Source organism: Phlebotomus papatasi, chromosome 3 (genome assembly GCF_024763615.1).
Source record: "Phlebotomus papatasi isolate M1 chromosome 3, Ppap_2.1, whole genome shotgun sequence".
Taxonomy (NCBI): Eukaryota; Metazoa; Arthropoda; class Insecta; order Diptera; family Psychodidae; genus Phlebotomus; species Phlebotomus papatasi.
Window position 1 is genome coordinate 7672826 of NC_077224.1, and position 17714 is coordinate 7690539.

General features: G+C 35.2%; 3 protein-coding genes across 4 annotated transcripts; 2 read left to right on the top strand and 1 right to left on the bottom strand.

The window, feature by feature from the left end:
- The first annotated feature begins 3977 nt into the window (after positions 1-3977).
- LOC129806607 (solute carrier family 35 member E1 homolog) lies at positions 3978-10319 on the top strand. The gene is made up of 4 exons (XM_055855314.1): positions 3978-4437; positions 4737-4945; positions 9030-9395; positions 9483-10319. The coding sequence occupies exons 1-4, from the start codon at positions 4113-4115 to the stop codon at positions 9675-9677; spliced, it is 1095 nt and encodes a 364-aa protein (XP_055711289.1). The 5' UTR covers positions 3978-4112; the 3' UTR covers positions 9678-10319.
- Positions 10320-10385: 66 nt separating this feature from the next.
- On the bottom strand, positions 10386-11693 carry LOC129805185 (uncharacterized). Its single transcript, XM_055852944.1, has 3 exons — positions 11667-11693; positions 10762-10981; positions 10386-10700 (listed from the first exon to the last, which is right to left on the bottom strand). Exons 1-3 carry the CDS (start codon positions 11691-11693, stop codon positions 10435-10437), a joined length of 513 nt encoding a protein of 170 aa, XP_055708919.1. The 3' UTR covers positions 10386-10434.
- Positions 11694-14496: 2803 nt separating this feature from the next.
- On the top strand, positions 14497-17119 carry LOC129806608 (nucleoporin Nup35). Of its 2 annotated transcripts, XM_055855315.1 has the most exons (2): positions 14499-15713; positions 16944-17119. In XM_055855315.1, coding segments are annotated over exons 1-2 (948 nt in total). In that variant the 5' UTR covers positions 14499-14766; the 3' UTR covers positions 16945-17119. The 2 variants fall into 2 exon arrangements, with proteins under 2 accessions (XP_055711291.1, XP_055711290.1); XM_055855316.1 differs by lacking the exon at positions 16944-17119 and having other exon boundaries at positions 14497-15813.
- The last annotated feature ends 595 nt before the right edge of the window (positions 17120-17714 follow it).

Below are 17714 nucleotides of genomic sequence, written 5' to 3' on the forward strand. Positions count from 1 at the left end.
GAAATTGTATTAAGCTAAATTGTGTATTAATTTAAAAGAAAATGTTTAATACAACACCAGCACATTTTTTTACACGTTTAATTTTAATTCTCAATGAGTTTTATAAGTGAGAAAGATGATGATGGAGAATCTAATTTAAAAAAAAAAGAAAAGTAATAATTCACACGTGATTAACGACATTTTACTGCTAACACAATATTTTTATTTTCAATAAAACGAGAATTTTAAAGTACACCCTTGTTTTATTCCAGTTGAGATTTTCTCTTTATAGCATTTTTTCCCATGCGGCCATCGTCGTCTTATAGGCAAAGTACCCCGACTCGAAATCGAATTTCTTAACGAATTTATTGTTGATGATACCTGATTTTAGGGTATATTTCAGAGGTGTGTAAGAACCATTGAAACCGAATAAACGTCAAAATAAGTTTGTTCTGGTAGCGTTTTGACCATCGACGTACATATGTTTCATTTGACGTTTATTCGATTTCAACGGTTCTTGCACGCCTCTGGTATATTTGGATTTAGATTTAGAGAGGGCGCTCAAAGGTGACTGCTGCACCTAGGACTCTCCATAAAAGCTATGAAAGCCAATTTGAGGAGACCTTCAACTCGGGGCAGACCTAGAACAATGTTTCTGAATCAAATTCAGGAATTTGCTTTAGAGCGCCTTGGGGTTGAACCCGAACATCTTGAAGTTGCGGAGGATCAACAGGTGTCACGGTAAAAAAAATTCGGCATGGAAAGGCTCATAATTTTGTCCAGTTTCTTATTTTGGACACTTTGAGTATAAAGTTGGACACTAAAAATAAATTGATTAAAATAATGGATTTTTATTCCAATATTTGATGAATAATGAATTCTATCTAAATATTTGTTCTTTTTGGAAGATTTTAACACTAAATACGTTAAATTTTGAATATGATTTGAGTTAAAATTGCTTTGTTGAAATTTCAGTGTGAGCAATTGCTTACGAGAAATATGACAGAACTTCGTGTTTACTTCAGTTCTTATTTACAGTAGACTCTCTCAAATTCGGGCAGTTGTGACCGATATGTCAACAGAATTAGAGAGAAATTCGGGCGACAAGTTTTTTGGAATGCAACGACATGCATGTGAATCACATTAAAATTTTAATGTGCAAGTGTGATAACGCCGTAAGAGTCAAATTCACCTCTACATATCAATTCATTTTTAAACGTATTAAAACTAATTTTAGTAAAAATAAGATTATTATTAATCGTATCGAGATATTTATTACAAGGTAATCATTTTTACAATGTCATATCCCGTGTTGGAAGAATCTGCGAAGTCCATTGTAGACCGCCCAGGAGCGCCTTCCCGTAGTGTGGTGAATGCTTCTTCCATGCTCCCGGAGTTGTTGGGCGAGGCGGTGCATTTTTATTACGTTATATCACAGTGAAAATGTCTTTTTCTAAACATTCAGATCTTTGCACCGGGCGGGACTCGAACTCACAACAGTGAATCGAGCCGGGGAATCGATCCGCCCAAGAGCCAACGGTCTTGCCTATTGCGCCACTGATTCCCCGTAAAAATGAGATGATAAATAGCTAGCCAAGTTTCTAAACAATCCTTCTGAAAAGAGAGTAACAAAGAGGTCAATTAGTATTGAAAATATCGCACTTCAAACTTGGAACATCGATGCTTAGATGCAGACTGGACCAAATTATGAGCCTTTACCCTATTTGTTCCAAAAATTAGCTCGTCCACGGATATCATAATTTTTGGCACAATCTTGTTCATTTTAGGAGACTCAAAAAGATAATCAATATTAGGAATGAATTTGTTCCAAAAAATAGCTCGTCTAGTATAAAATCGTATACCTCCTCTCGCACTCAGTCACCCGTCACCAACGAAGCGAGGAGGATCCCAAATCTGTGGCAATTTTCGTGCTACATGGTTTCACTTTTTTAATTCAAGAATCCCTTCCCCCTCCTGCTGCCAGCACTCGCATATGATTTCCTCATTCATGCGTCTGTATGAAACACTCTTAAATTGATTTTTATTTAATGTTCCTTATGAACTTGAAGGCAGGCCACAAATGTCCCTTCAGGAAGCGTCAGTGAAAGTGCATTCAATCCAGTGTAAAAATACTCAGTTTCCTAGAAAACTGACGTAGTGACTTAAACTTGAAAGCAGGACACAAATGTCCCTTCCGGAAGCGTCGTTCCTTATGTACTTTCTCCACCGAAATCCATCTCGACTGAAGTATAGGCCTTAACTGTAAGACGAAATATTTTACACGGATTTGTTCCCGACAATGGGAACAAAAAGATTCGCAATATGAGTAACAATTTCGAACCAAAAATTACCTCGTCCACGGACACCGAAAATTTTTGAAACAAATATGTTACAGACGTAGGAATAATATTGTTATAAAGAAAACGTACCAATTTGTTCCTGACAGTGGATACAAAACAGCCGAGTGCAACAAATTCTATTCCAACTCTCAGGAACAAACTTGTATAAAACGAAATCAACTCAAATTTGTAGACATTCCACCGTATCAAAACGGTTCCAAAAGAAAACTCTAACAAAATTGTAACTATATTTCGTAAAAAAACTCTAAAAAAAACTTTTTGGAACAAACAAATAAGGGAAAAGCACAAGCGATCGGCAGTGTTCCTCGGATCGTCAAGTTATTGTCATATTATTGCACCAATTAAAATGAACTTTTAAAAATTATTAGCTACATTTTACCATTTAAATCTCACAAGAATACAGTGCATTAGTATAGATTTAATTTATAAAACCAATTTTCCGTGAGATACCTCATTAAATTCGTGACGATCCGAGGTACAGAGTAAACAGTAGCAATTACATCTATTTTTATTAATTTATTGTAAAATTTTAAAGTTCAAACACACAGATATAGTTAAATGGATCACTAATATACTGATTTAGTATACACAAAAATACCAAATAGTATTTTCAGGCTTATATTTTCAACTAAATATCGAGCATGTCTCTTAACATTCCGATCCGGGGTACTTTTCCCTTATCTTCTGTAGGTACAAATCAATTCCAAAAAAATTTGTTCCAAGGAAAACTTGTTCCAACATTTAAATAATAAATTAAAATAATAAATTTAATAAATATTTAAAAGCAAAATGAATTCATTGACTATTCGAAGATTACATACATAATTTTCATTCATTTATTTCCATGACCGAAATTACACTCAAAGTGGTCGAAATTAGAAGCTGACCCAGAAATTAGGCACATTTCCCCTAAATATATTTTTTATTAGGGAACACACGAAAAACTTAGGTAATTCATATACTATTTCGAAGAACAGGAGACCCGAATTTTCGTGTAATTTATTTTTGAGTTGTCCCCACTATCCCTTATTTTTGTGATGACCATTAATTTGACATAGCTACTAAACGGAGGCAGCCAAGATCCCGAATGTTCAAAATCCTGAAAGGGATGAAATTGTATGAAAGATAATGTGTAGAATAATTTCCCAAGACACATAAAATTTCCCTTTGCCTCCAGCAACTGAGAGTGCAATCTTGGGAGTAGCTGATACTTTTAAGAACTCGAGATTTTGGCTTTTGGGATTTTGACCGGGAACCTTTAAATTTCTCTATATTATGAGATTTGCAAAGTCATGCATATAATCACATTAAACAAAATACGAATTGAAAGAATTAAATTTCCACTAAAAGATTGGTATTATTATAATAGCCCACGGGCCCCACTGTCCTCTATAATTTTAGTAACCTCAAATTTTAAAATAAATTTTCTACTAAAATAGGAGAATTTAAACTTGTTTTTTTTAGAATTTAGAATTTTCTGATCTCTCAATTATTTTTTATTTATTTTTATTTATTTCCTATTTTAATTTAATTTAATTTTCGACTAAATATTTTTTACAGTGTAGTCTTAAGATTTTGAAAAATTTCCTAGCGTTATTTGCATTGATAATTTCAAAATTTAAAACTGTTCTCAAATAAAGTCAACCTTTCAGTCGTGTGGGAACAGAGGGCGCAGAGACGTGTCCTCTTGTCGTGGCATTTTTGTGAAGAAAAATTTGGGCAAAATTAGGGAAAATAGGGGTTTCTTAGTGTATTTAGTGTATCTGTAGAGCCATGTCGGACCGCAAGGAGCACCGTCAGTGGGCAACGATAATCTTCCTGTGTCTATCGTGGTACATTGTCTCATCGTCGAACAATGTGATTGGGAAACTGGTTCTCAGTGAATTCCCTTTTCCCACAACCGTCACCATGGTCCAATTGCTCAGTATAACGGTGTACAGTGGACCCTTCTTCAATTTGTGGGGTGTCCGGAAGTATGCAGACATGTCCTGGCGATACTATGCCAAGATCATCATCCCCCTGGCATTGGGGAAGTTCCTTGCCTCAGTTTCTTCCCACATCAGCATCTGGAAGGTTCCTGTGTCCTATGCTCATACAGGTTAGTACATCTCCCACCACATTCCCATACCCTTGGCCAAGATACCATTTCCTAATCTGGCTGACAGAGCTCCGGAAGAGATTGCCCAATACTTTTGGGTGAAAGTGACAAGTGCAAGAGTGAGAGGGTACTACAGAAATTGTAAGGAGTGCGAGTGAGATGACTATATGGCGCTACCATAAACAAAAATCTGATTGGACTTCCCCAATCAATCAAAACATTCTTGATTTGTCCACTTCTGATAAGAAAATTTAATGGATTTTCATTTAAATGAGTTTTTTTTTTAAATTGACTTACAGTTAAGGCGACTATGCCCCTGTTCACGGTGATTCTGTCCAGGATAATCCTCAAGGAGAAGCACACGACACTTGTTTACTTGAGTTTAGTGCCAATTATCACAGGCGTGGGCATCGCAACGGTCACTGAGCTGTCTTTTGACAAGATTGGCCTCATCTGTGCCCTCCTGTCCACCATGGGCTTCTCCCTCCAGAATATTTTCTCCAAGAAAGTAAGTTCCGCCAAATAACTGACATAACCTCACTCCGCAAACCCGGCTGCGAATGTTCACATGCCCACTACTAATTATCATATCCCGATTCGTATGATAAATTTTACATACATTTAAGTAACATTAACCCTTTAAGCGCTTTAATAACAAGGTATTTGCCAAGTCCAAAAAAAAACTTATAAAAAAATAATTTTTCCTAAAACTGAAAAAAAACTACAATAATTACATCGATTACATCATAAAATAATCCATTAATATTCAAAAGGACAAACTTCGAGACAATAATATTTCAATAAATAAATTTGTCAACTCTCAGAAAGCTCAGGAAAACATATCTTATGCCCTAGACACACTTTCGCATTAAGCCAAATGACAGCTCAATGTACTTGTAATCAAAATAATGATTTGACTAAATTCTCATCAGTTTCCCACTAAGCCGTTCCTCGGCTTAAGTCAAAATACGGACTAGTCCGATTAGTCAGAAACTAACGGAAATATAATCTGGTTTTGATTACATTATGTTAAGCCGTCTCTCGCCTTAAGTCGTAAGTGTATCTAGGGCACTAGAATGTTAAATTGAAAAAGTCTCATCACAAAAAAAACTCTTTAATAATTTCAAGGTTTTCAAGTCTTCGATTTTTAACTAATCAATATTTGTCGTCATGTTATATTAATATTAAATCTTCATATCAACAGCTCAGAATATAAAACGAATAAGTCGCGAATGGCCAACTTTACAGGAGAGCGAATTCAAGCTGAGACTTTACGTTTACATGTTGAGTGTAGGATTTTTGAGATTTGAAACCCCTATTACTTTGGGAATAATTAACTTTCCGATATAATATTCACATGGAAGGTAGAGGGTGTCTAGAAGCACCCGAAATGCGGAAAAAGGAATTTTGCAAAAACTCGACTAAGTCGACTTATATTGTGATATTAAAATCAATCGATATTAAAATCACAAAGTTACCATAGTCAACTAGCCTATGCAAATTCTATCATTTTCTATGTAATTATTACTATGAGAAATTTGGACATGCCATTTCCAATAGTTCGCGAGTTATATTCGCAATTTAAAAATTCATCTTATTTCCTAAAATCTGATTAATAAAATTGCCAAATTTTGTTAATTTAACCAAATTTTAAATTTTGTCTCTGAATCATTTCAGATTAGGAAAAGTTGGCATGCCTTTGAAGGCGGCAGCCTTTGAATATTTCAATTATTTTCTTATGTCCAAAACACAAATTCTAATTTTTGTTTATATTAGAGCAGAATTGTTGCTTAAAAAACAAGAGAAAACATAAATTTTCAAAGACAGACACATTCAAAGGCTCTACCTATTTAATTACTTGTGAATTTCATTAAAAAAAAAATTGCGAAAGACAGATATTAATTTTACTTACCTCTAAATTAAAAACTCAAAAAGAAAATTAGCTAGATTAGTTCATATTTTTGCGAACAAATAATTAAATTAATGAATTATTAAATGGTGTGAATCAAATTGCATCAAAAGCCTAATTTAGTACTCTGACGATAATTATTTCGATAATAAGCAAGTGAATTTTATGTGAAAAATGAAGTAAATGCAGAGATATTACCGCTGAGCGCTATAATTTTTCTGTCACTGCTCTGAATCTGTTTATTCTGAACTCTTCGCATATTCAGATATTAAAAAAACTAATCAAAAAAGAGCAAAACCACTATTTAGCCGGAATTGTGGGATTTTCAATAATGCAAAATCACATCAAAACTAAGACAAACCATGCCAAATTTGAGCATATTTGATTCATTTGATAATCATAATCAAACTTGAAAAATGACAACAAACTTTTTTCAAATGTAACCGCTGTCCGAATTAAAAAGTAGCCCGATTTTAAAAGAGCCGAATTTGCGAGACTACTGTATCTAAAAATACATATTTCGTAATGTTCGCCAAAATTATACAAGAACTACGAGCAAATTTGCTTAAGTCGCGGTGCAATATCTGCAAAATTCTTACATGGAAAAGTGAAAAATAGCTTCACTTTTTATTAGGCTTAATGGGCCCCTGCTATCTTCACTCCGAAGAAGCTTGAATGATTTGAGTGTTATGCCATAGACACTTACGACGTAAGCTGAGAGACGGCTTAACGTAATTATAATCAAAATAATGATCAGATTACATTAGATGTAAGACTTATCATTGATTATGTTTCCCAGTTTAATTTTTATTGTTGATTTTCAGTCCGTAAAAAGTGTCTCGTCGTTAAAGGGTTAATTCATTAGAAACTCTATTGATTTAGGTAGAGTAAGTATCGAAGAAAACAAATTGACAATCAGAATTCAAATCAGAGAAGAGTATGAAGGCCAATTTTAACAAATTCACGGGATGTCGTATTTTCCGTCCGCTATTTTGAGCAAAAAATTTGCATGATTTTATGCGAAGCGAGAAAAAAATCAACAAAATGTGTTCCCATATTTGTCGGGCTATTTTTTTCCAAGCAATTGAAGGACTAAAGTTACTAAAAAGCCATTCCCGACAGTAATTTGGATAATAATTGCCTGAGAATAAATCATCTAAAATCACTCAATTTGCGTATGATGCACAGTAGACTCTCGCTAATTCGGCTCTTTTAAGATCGGGCTACTTTTTAATTCGGGCGGCAGTTAAATTGGAAAAAGGTTTGTTGACATTTTTCAAGTTTGATTATGATTATTAAATGAAGCAAATATGTTCAAATTTGCCATGGTTTGTCTTAGTTTTGATGTGATTTTGCATTATTGAGGGATTTTCATGAAATTTACAATATATATGAGTATGTAAAATTAATTTGAGTATGCAGATGAACAACAAATCGTTGCATTTCAAAAAGTTTATTGCTCAAATTTTTCTCTAATTCGGGTGACGACATTTCGGTCCCAAATGCCCGAATTTGAGAGAGTCTACTGTAATAATTTAGTACTGTACGTATCGTACTTATCATGAAAACAATGACGTTTCCGTTTAGAGTAGCGAAAAATTACATTTGGAGCAGGTTTTGAATTAGCCTAATTTACCCTAATGGAAAATTAATTTATGAGTCCTTGAACTGATGTAGAAGTCTTACGAAACGAAAAACTTGTAGAAATGCTTTTTTCTTGATAATATCAGCGCTGGCATTTTATGCCAGTTTGGTATTTTACGTGAATTTTTGGCTCGGGTTTTAAAGTAAAAGAGCCGAATTAGCTACACAGTAAAAACGAGATGAAATTGGCAGGTTGAATTCCATTAGTTGAATTGAACAAACCACTAAAAAAATCAACTTTCAATTGAAAAGGAATCATTTAGATTGCAAAACTAGTAAAATTAAACTTTCGGTAATGGCCTACGTACAATAAATAGTAGTAATAATTACTATAATAGTAATAAAATGAAGCAACAAAATGGCATAAACTTCATTCAACTGACTGATTGAAAATTGCCACGATTATCGCGTGTAATAGAATCAATTCGATTTTCGTAGTAATTTTTCAATCGATTATCGCAGCAAAAAGTTCAAATTTCAACTAATTTCGTTTGAACTCATTCTTCTTCTTTTTATATTTTGTGTAATTTCAGTACAATTGTTGAAGGTAAATTCAACTTAGTTTGCTTTTCAACTACGAAAATTCAACTTGTTTGCTTTTCAACTTTGCTTACTACGATAATCGTTGCAAATTTACTACAATTATCAATGCTCTCCCATTACACGCGATAATCGTAGTAATTATTTTTTACTGTGTAGAGTCTACTGTACCATGTTTCTTATCATCCTCATCATCATTAACCCTTTAAGGACGATTGGGTCACCGGTGACCCAAAAATGACATTTTTCCTACGGCATTCTAAAGTTAGGTTTTGCTTTAATAAGTCATAGACAGTGATTTTTTTTTACCCCTGATTTTTGACCCTCTCGTCCTTAAAGGGTTAAAGGCGAATACTAATATGCCTTCATAAGGCATCACTAGTAACACTTGTAATGAATGGATATGTATTCAGTTGTCCAACTGGGTAAAATGCGCCAAAATTTCGCCATAACCTCTAACTCCCAAAACTTTCTCTTTCCGGAAATCCCTTTCTGGAAGGTGCTGAAGGACACGGGGGTGCATCATTTGAGACTGCTACATATTCTGGGGCGACTGGCACTCTTTATGTTTCTCCCAGTGTGGTTCTACATGGATTTCTTCAGCATAATCGCGCACCCGACAGTCATAACGCGAGACTACAAGGTGCTGGCGCTCCTTTTTACGGATGGAGTGCTCAATTGGCTACAGAATATCATTGCCTTTAGTGTTCTGTCCCTGGTGACTCCCCTCACGTATGCTGTGGCGAGTGCATCGAAGAGGATCTTTGTGATTGGGGTGTCTCTGTTGATTCTGGGAAATCCAGTGACGTGGGTCAATGTCTTTGGGATGGTTTTGGCAATTTTGGGTGTGCTTGGATACAATAGGGTGAGGCTAGAGTGTGACCTCTCGGGGGAAGTGTTATCAGGGGGACTTAATGTTGTTTTTTTTTTGGCTTTTTTGTTGGTGGTGCAGGCAAAGTATCTGTCCAGACATACAGACACCAAGCCTCCAGTCTTGCCATTCACCAATCAACAGTGGAATTATAGTCAATTGCCCAGTACGGACAACTTCTATGGCAATGGGAAGGCTTATACTAATGGGATAAAGACGACAAATCTCCTTCTGAACAATAATACAGCCACAACAAATAAACTCCTCTTCGTTTGAGGAAGTTCCGGAGGAAGGGCTTTTGCCTGGAGTCGCATGTTTTTTTTTTAAGCAGTATTTGGCATGGTGAGTGACTTTCTCTGAATGTGGGGAGATTGTGGAGTACAATTGAAGCCAGATGGCTTCGAGCTATAAAAAGTCCTAGTTAAAAAAAAAGTATAAATGATTAATTAAATGAGAGAGAGAGAGAAAAGTGTTGATAATCTCTTGGAATTCTCCAAGAGATTTCGCGGGCTCAAAGATCAAGCAAAAAAAAAGAAAAAAAAGATACAGGACAAAAAAGAATGTCCGGACAAATAATATTTCTGGCCAAAGTGGCGCGCGGGTTTATTTTTAGGCTAAATAGGAAAGATTTTGCAAAATAGCAAAGTAAAAAAAAAATAAAATTGTTAACTCTTTTTTAATCAAAATGACATGAAGAGAGAGAGATTCTGTTAATCTCCAAGGCGCGGAGAGATGATTTTTAATAAAATTGTTGTAAATAGTAGAAATGAAAGAGCGAATGTAGTCAAAGAGATAATTTTTGAGCGCGATGTGTAAATAAGCCAAGATAAATGTGTATTTATTTAAAAAGCGTACATAAGCCTAGGAAGAAATATATATACAGAAAAACTTTGTAAATAAAAAAAAGATTGATAAAAAGCCCATCTTCTCAGAACAACACGAGATATGATCGAAGGGCTGTTATTTGCATGGAAAACTCATTAGGGCTCACAACCTTGGCCCCTCCATCCAGCAATCAAGGCCTCCCTCGATGCTACATGAGGGAATTTTTCCGGTCGAGATAACAAATAAGCAACATGGGCAGAATCTGTCGATTTCCGGACACTGTGACACTCTTCACGTCACTCTGGGGCATTTGGGGTGTCCTTCGATGCCTCAGCTTGGCCGTGGGATTGGCTGAACAGACCAGGGGTCTCTGGGTGCCAGGGAATAGCTTGCCGGAATCTCTGAATACGATCACATGCTCACTTTTCTGAGCATCAACTTGTATCAAACACTGGCGCGATATACAGGGAAATTCTAAGGAAAAAATAGAACTTACAGCAAGAATTCAGCACTGAACTGATGGGGGAAAACTTACCCATTTTGAGGAGGAAATTGCACATGAGAAAAATGTGGAGCACCCGGCTGAATTTCATGCAAATTCCTTCGAGATAACGAACACCACGAGCACCAGAAATCAACGGCTTTTTGAGATTTGACCGATTTGACCAAACGCGCCATCTAACATCACTGGCGCCATCTGTATCAAGGGCTTTCCGGAACCCCTCAAATGATCTCCATGGACCATGAGTAGAATTCTACAGGGAATATCCAAACAAATTCCACAGAAAATCAGTATACAGTAGACTCTCTCTCAATCGGGAATATGGGGCGAAATGTCATCCGGTTTAGCGATAGAATTGAGCATCAAAGCCTTTGTAAATTCCACAAAAAGTGCTCAATTATAAAGAATCACGATAAAATAGGAAGAACTACAGCGAATTTCAGCGAATTAGCTTCATAATTAAACGTGAAAATTGTCAACAAAATTTGTCGCCCGATTGAAAAAGAGCCGATTGAGTGAGAGTCTACTGTAAATTCTGGGATCTTTCGAAAGGTAGGAAAAATTTAATTTGCCTCAATTCTGAAGCCAAAATCAAGATCAAAATTTCAAGCTGTCATTTCCAAAATCAAGATTTCGTATTCTAACGCGAAGCATTTATGGAACTAAGAATGTCTTAGCTAAGAACCGATGTTCAGTGAATTTCTTAAATTTGAATTAGTAAACAAAGGCACTAGGAGCAGGAAATAGACGGAGACACTGAACCTTTCTTGATTTTCACAATTTTGTTCTCCACGACGCGACGTTTCGAGGATGGATGTCCTCTTCATAAGGTATCGAATGTGGCAGGGAAAATCACGTACAGGTGGGAGTTGTTACACTGCACTTGAACTTTGATCACAACTTGATCCGTGATGTTCACCACCATTCGACTGGCTGACACAGAATTCTGGCTGATACAGAATCATTCTGTGTCAGCCAGTCGAATGGTGGTGAACATCACGGATCAAGTTGTGATCAAAGTCCAAGTGCAGTGTAACAACTCCCACCTGTACGTGATTTTCCCTGCCACATTGGATACCTGATGAAGAGGACATTTATCCTCGAAACGTCGTGGAGAACAAAATTGTGAAAATCAAGAAAGGTTCAGTGTCTCCGTCTATTTCCAGCTACATTCTGTCGAACCGAAATTCTTCTCAAAGGCACTTGTCAAGTAAAATAGAATTAATATTCATAGATTCTATGTTCATTATTGCAACTGCAATAATGGACATAGAAAAGGGGAAAAAAGTTCAAAAGAAGCTCATTAAGCTCAGAAGTAGATGCGTGAGAAGAGTGAAGAGTTTAAATTTATGAAAAAGGGATAAAAAATACAAAAGAAATAAGTTTTTTAACAGAAAGAAATTAGATGAAATGTAAGAGATTAATTTTTTATAGGAATCCAGAAGAAAGAGAGGAAAGGGAAGGAATTAGGTGTAGATAAAAGTTCAAGGTCTTAAAGGAGACTGTAAGTGCCTGTAGCCATAGTTTTTTTGAATTTGTTTTATATTAGAAAATGTTATATTTATTCCATCAGGAAAAAACCCTTCCCTCCCTCATTATAACCAAATTAATTTATAATAAAAACTACACCTGAAAATCATACCCCAATTGCCCTCAAACCCCCTGGAATTCTCGAATAAATTAAAAACCCAAAAGCTATCGAAAAGTAACAAAATATCAAAGACTCTACCACTGAAAATAAAAAATAAAAAATACCACTTTTTCACACACAACCAAGATTTAGAGATTTTCCACAGTTAACGAAACGTCACTTCTGACAAATATCTTCATTTCCTCTGTTAAATTTGTTGAAATTTCGTCATATAAATTAGGAAAATTAATTATAAGACGTATTAAAAAATAAACGAGGGGCCATAAACGGGAGTACAGGAAGTGCAAACCAAACTTGCGATAAACCAAGAAATACTTATGCAAGATGTGATTGTTTTGCAGATATCCTCAGGGTGGAGTAATTCGATATGTACGTACATCTAGCTAGGAAATACGTACCATTTCGATTAAATTACAAGGTCAAATACAGTATTTTTCATAGTCATTTTCTCTTTTTGTATCATCTCTTATAGAAATATTCCTCATCAATAGTCACTTCAACATGAAACTCTTCAAATTGTTACTATCTTGAAAATTCCAAGCACCACCGAGAGGTTCTTGAAATTATTTCAAAAAAACAAGAAATTTGACGTTTTGAAATCTCGAAATATTGGTTCCAGAATTGCAAATCTTGATATCCACACGGTTTGTGTCTTGGATTTCAAGATTACAAGAAATTTGACATCTTGACCTTGATTTTTTGATTTCAGAAAACCAAAATCTTCAAGTTTTCTTGATCTTGGTCTCAGATTCAGGCCATTATTTATATATTTTGCCATTTTTAGCAAAAAGAAATTTTATTCATCTCTTTTAGTTGAACAGTATTCCTTGAAATGTGTTTAAATTTAAATAGTGCTAAAAGAGCTAACAAATGTTCAGCAATAACAGTGCCCACTTTGTTATTCGGATGATTGAGAAACAAAATTACAGATCAAAGGGTAACTCATATTGAGAAACCCTCGTCAATTGTCCGAGAAACGCTTCGCGAAACCCGAGAAACCCACATTTTGCATCGCGAAACCCGAGAAACCCATTCTTTGCATCGTGAAACCCGAGAAACCCACTCTTTGCATCGCGAAACCCGAGAAACCAGAAACCATTGTCAGAAAAAAATGGAAATGAGTTACCCCTTGTTACAGATTTTTTTCTCCGACAAATAATTTAAATAATCGAGAACCGATGAGCGTCGGAGGATGGGGTAGCTTAGAAAAAGGCGATTATTAACATAAAATTACTTTTAGTTTTTTTAGGGATTTATATTTCCTATTGAAGAAATTTTAATATGATATTTTACTGACAAATTAATATTTCGTTTTTTGCTCATTTGTTGTGGATACTCCGAAGATATAATGGGACATTCTTGGATCAAAACCATTCATACACCTAATATTCCACTTCTTTGAAATTTTCAAAGTGTTGGTTAACCATAACGTATGCTATCGTCCGGAACAAGAGATTATCAAAAATGGCCAAGTCTGGGAAATACAGCGGGAACACTGATACCATAGAAGTGCAATACTACAGAACGTAGTCATGTTACAATATTGCTTGCTCGTGTTGTTTGATTTATTATGGCACTTTTGGTTACCAACTAACTTATTTTTGTTCATTAAACATTTTTCTTACAAAATTTCAGCAAAATTCATGAAAAACTTTATAAAAATGATTCTAATTAGGTTAACAAAGTTATTAATTAAATTACCAAAAGATACTGATCTTCACTGATTGGAAATAAATACACTGGAGCCAAATTTATTGAGTGGAGCTATAATTATTGCCACACGAAAATCGCCATTTTGATAAAGGTTCTATCACAGTACTCACAGTTCTAACGATATGAAATTCAAATGGTAATTTTTCATATCGATTTGAAAATACCTTCCAATGATTTTTTTTTTTAAATTTTTTTCTAAAAAAAATTTTTTTCAAAGTTTTTCCACTATGAAAAAGTAGAGCTATGATTATTGCCGGCAGTGTGTTGAGTTCTATTTTAGTTTTTTTTTTTATAGTGTCTGTAAAAGTATATTAATTTTCCTGTACAATTTTCGTAAAAGTCGAATTTCTGTAGAGTTTGTCTACAGACCCTACAGATATTGTTCTGATCTCCACCGTTACAATTTAAATGTCCGCTCTGGTCGACGGATGATTTAACGGGGTACTTTTCGGAAGTTTTCGAACAATTTCACCGCCACAGATTTATCACCTTTTCTACCTAAATTGCCTGTTTTGTCTGCAAAAACACATCTTCATTAGTCTGTCTGGTGCCTATTGGCGTCTGTGGAGTGTTTTATAATCTTTGGTGTCTTCCAATTCCTCAAGAAGAGTGGAAATCTCAACCTAACCTAACTTTTGTGAGCGCTTGTTCCTGACAGTGTAGTGCAAAAAAAAATGGAACCAATGACGCTGGGAAGCCCCGCCGGGAGTCCGGCAGCTGGAGGAATGACTCCTGGAGGTGGTTACCTACCTGCATATCTAATTGGTGAGCAAAACACACCAGCAACACCAAGAAGTACCACACTGTCTCCGGGAAGGACTCGTTCACTGGCTTTTGGGGCCACATCTCCGGGGATTCATGGTTCTCCGGAATTTGGAAGAGCACAACCTGTGAGGAATCTATTTAGCAATCAAAGTCCAGCTCCCACGGGAAGTTTGTTTGGGCCTCAGAAGGGGAATACGGGAGTTTCTGGACCTCCGACGCAGAGTTTGTTTGACTCGCTGAGGGAAGAGAGAAATGCCATTCCGCAGAGTCCAGCACAGACTTTTGAGGGTTTACTGCAGCAGTCGACAAGGAATCAAGCTCTTAATCAGTCAGTCAATGATAGTTTTGCCCTCAATGCCAGTGGAGTGAATATCTCGAGGCTGCAGAGTCCGGGAAGTGGTTACGATGTCCTAGACACGAGTCGGAGTGTCATGAGTCCACAGGTGAGGCAATGCGACTTCTGGATCACGGTGTTTGGCTTCCCATCGAGTGCCCTGTCTCTCATCCTGAACCATTTCTCTCAATGTGGAACAATTGTGGACAAAGTCTTTCCTCCACAATCCGGGAATTGGGTCCATCTCAAATTCACTTCCCGCCTGGAATGCGACCGAGCTATCAACTTCAATGAGAAGATCCTGGCGGGGAGTCTCATGATTGGGGTCACGAGGTGCAAAGATCCCACGCTGATGGCCAAGGAGAGCCAGTCAATCCTCGAAAATGGACACACAAGAGTCAGACCCCTTGCTCATATCGCCTACAAAAATGCCCAGAGCCCCATTGACATCGCTCCCAGCCCAACGACTCCCAAACGCTCAACGGGCATCGTTAACAAAGCAATGGATTATTTCTTCGGATGGTGAGCTAAAACCTTTGTTTTATTATTATTTACTGACAATTAAAAAACTGCCGGATAAGAAATTGTATTAGATAAAATCTGTATTTTGTTAACTAGAAAATCGTGTTTTTCTTATTGGTTTTGCGGGTATTTGCCGATAACTCGAAAAAGCTGGAAAAGGGATGGGATTTCATAATCACACCTTTAAGGACAAAGTGGCATATCTCAAAAAATAAGCAACCTAGCATCCAAAAAAATCCCGGAATTTATTTCTTTTAATTTCATAGTTCATTAATTTATTATGGGGCCCTCATTCTGTAATTTGGGTTAGGAGAATTATTTTTAAATATTAAGGTTATGTAGAACCTAACCTCAATTATTTGAGTAAAGGAATAAAAAAGAAATAAATAAATAAAACTCACAGAAGATTATTAAAAGTCCGAAATTTAAAAAAAATTTATAAAAAATGTTTGAAGAGTTAAAGGTTAGCTTTTGAAAAATTTTCTTTTAGAAAACGTGAATCTAATGTATGCAAAAACACAGGAATTTTGAAGTATTTTTGCCATTTTTTATCACATACCGAAGATGTTGAACTAAAAAATATTCGACAAATTCCATTACCTAAATGTCTTAATTAGCTAAATAGATAATACAAATGTGAGGTTATGCTTAAAGTAATCCTTGAAAATCTTTTAAAATCCTCCAAATTTTAAGGATTCTCCATACGGTGGATCTAAATGCCTTATTTGTTAAAGTAATTGTCCTAAAATTTGAGGTTATGAATTATTATAACCTCGAAATAGAAGGTTATCTTATAACAGAAATTTGCAAGTTCAATGTAACATTCAAATTCTCTATTATAGGGTAAATGTCCTAATTCAAAACCATTTCCAGATCCTTTAATTTTGACAGAAGATTCAACACATTAAGTTGATATTTTTTCTGAAGAAAATTACATAAATTTGCTCCTTGACTCTTCTAGAATGTTACTGCCATGTTTTAAGCCATTTTCTAATAAAATAACCTCGCTTCAGCAACATAGCACTGATTATAAAACCTTTAAAGTCCTTTAACAAATTCCAATTGAGATAAGCCACTGATCCCTATTTAAGGTATTCTTTTAATAAATCAGAAAAAAACATTAAAATTTGTTATTTAGAAAATCGTGCGTTGTAAAAAATATTTTATTATTCGAAATTTATTAACTGTTTCGTGAAGTTGATACCATAAATTTATTTATTTTTATTGCAGATAATTAAAAAAAAACATTAGCATGATAAAAAAAGTAAAACAAAACTAAAGTCTCACTTATTTTTCATTAAATAATTTTGACTGTAAAAATGCTGAAGGTTTTTCTTACAATTTACACACACTCAAACTGACTTTTGTAAAATGTAATAAAATGATTTATTGTTTATAAATTGAAATTGATTTTATTATTTATTGGTATTTGTGGGAAAATATATTCTGTAATGCAAAGGTCTTGGGTTCGATTCTTCGGAAAAATCTGCATTTATTGAAAGGAAGTCAAGCAGGAGTAATTTATAATTGCAGGAGACCAATAAGAAATTTAGAATGTTGATATAGGTGTCCAGCCAGAGTAACCAGCATTGTAAAACAACATTGCGTTGACTTTAAGATTAATTAAATGAGAACTGAAAAATCTACCTTTTTCAGAAGAAAGCCTTTCTACTCATCAGAAAAATTTAAATTAAATACTTATAATTTGATTTATTTTTGAGGTTAGAATTTGTTATTTGAAAAGTTTGAAAACGTAACCTGCCTTACATTATAACCAACATAACCTCACATTTAAAAAGATTAAATAATTTATTTTTTTCTGTCCGTAAACTTATATCCATCTAGAGGCGAAACGGTAAGAGATATGAACTTCCGATCTTCAGAAGGACCCCCCTGTGAGTCCACATAAGGAACATTATTATGATTTTTATTTTCCCTCCACTTCCTCCAAAACCATGTTTTTTGGTTTTTCCCAAAAACGACTCCTACAATTTCTTTTAG

What these genes read in the sequence shown, in the direction of transcription:
- LOC129806608 (XM_055855316.1), top strand. Translation starts at nt 14,767, where the DNA reads ATGGAACCAATGACGCTGGGAAGCCCCGCCGGGAGTCCGGCAGCTGGA.
- LOC129805185 (XM_055852944.1), bottom strand. Translation starts at nt 11,693, where the DNA reads ATGATTCTGTATCAGCCAGAATTCTGT. An exon ending in TGTATCAGCCAGAATTCTGT is followed by an intron (nt 10,982 to 11,666) that starts GTCAGCCAGTCG and finishes TATTCCCTGTAG; the next exon opens with AATTCTACTCATGGTCCATG. An exon ending in CAATTTCCTCCTCAAAATGG is followed by an intron (nt 10,701 to 10,761) that starts GTAAGTTTTCCC and finishes TTTTTTCCTTAG; the next exon opens with AATTTCCCTGTATATCGCGC.
- LOC129806607 (XM_055855314.1), top strand. Translation starts at nt 4,113, where the DNA reads ATGTCGGACCGCAAGGAGCACCGTCAGTGGGCAACGATAATCTTCCTG. An exon ending in TGTGTCCTATGCTCATACAG is followed by an intron (nt 4,438 to 4,736) that starts GTTAGTACATCT and finishes ATTGACTTACAG; the next exon opens with TTAAGGCGACTATGCCCCTG. An exon ending in AGAATATTTTCTCCAAGAAA is followed by an intron (nt 4,946 to 9,029) that starts GTAAGTTCCGCC and finishes CCTTTCTGGAAG; the next exon opens with GTGCTGAAGGACACGGGGGT.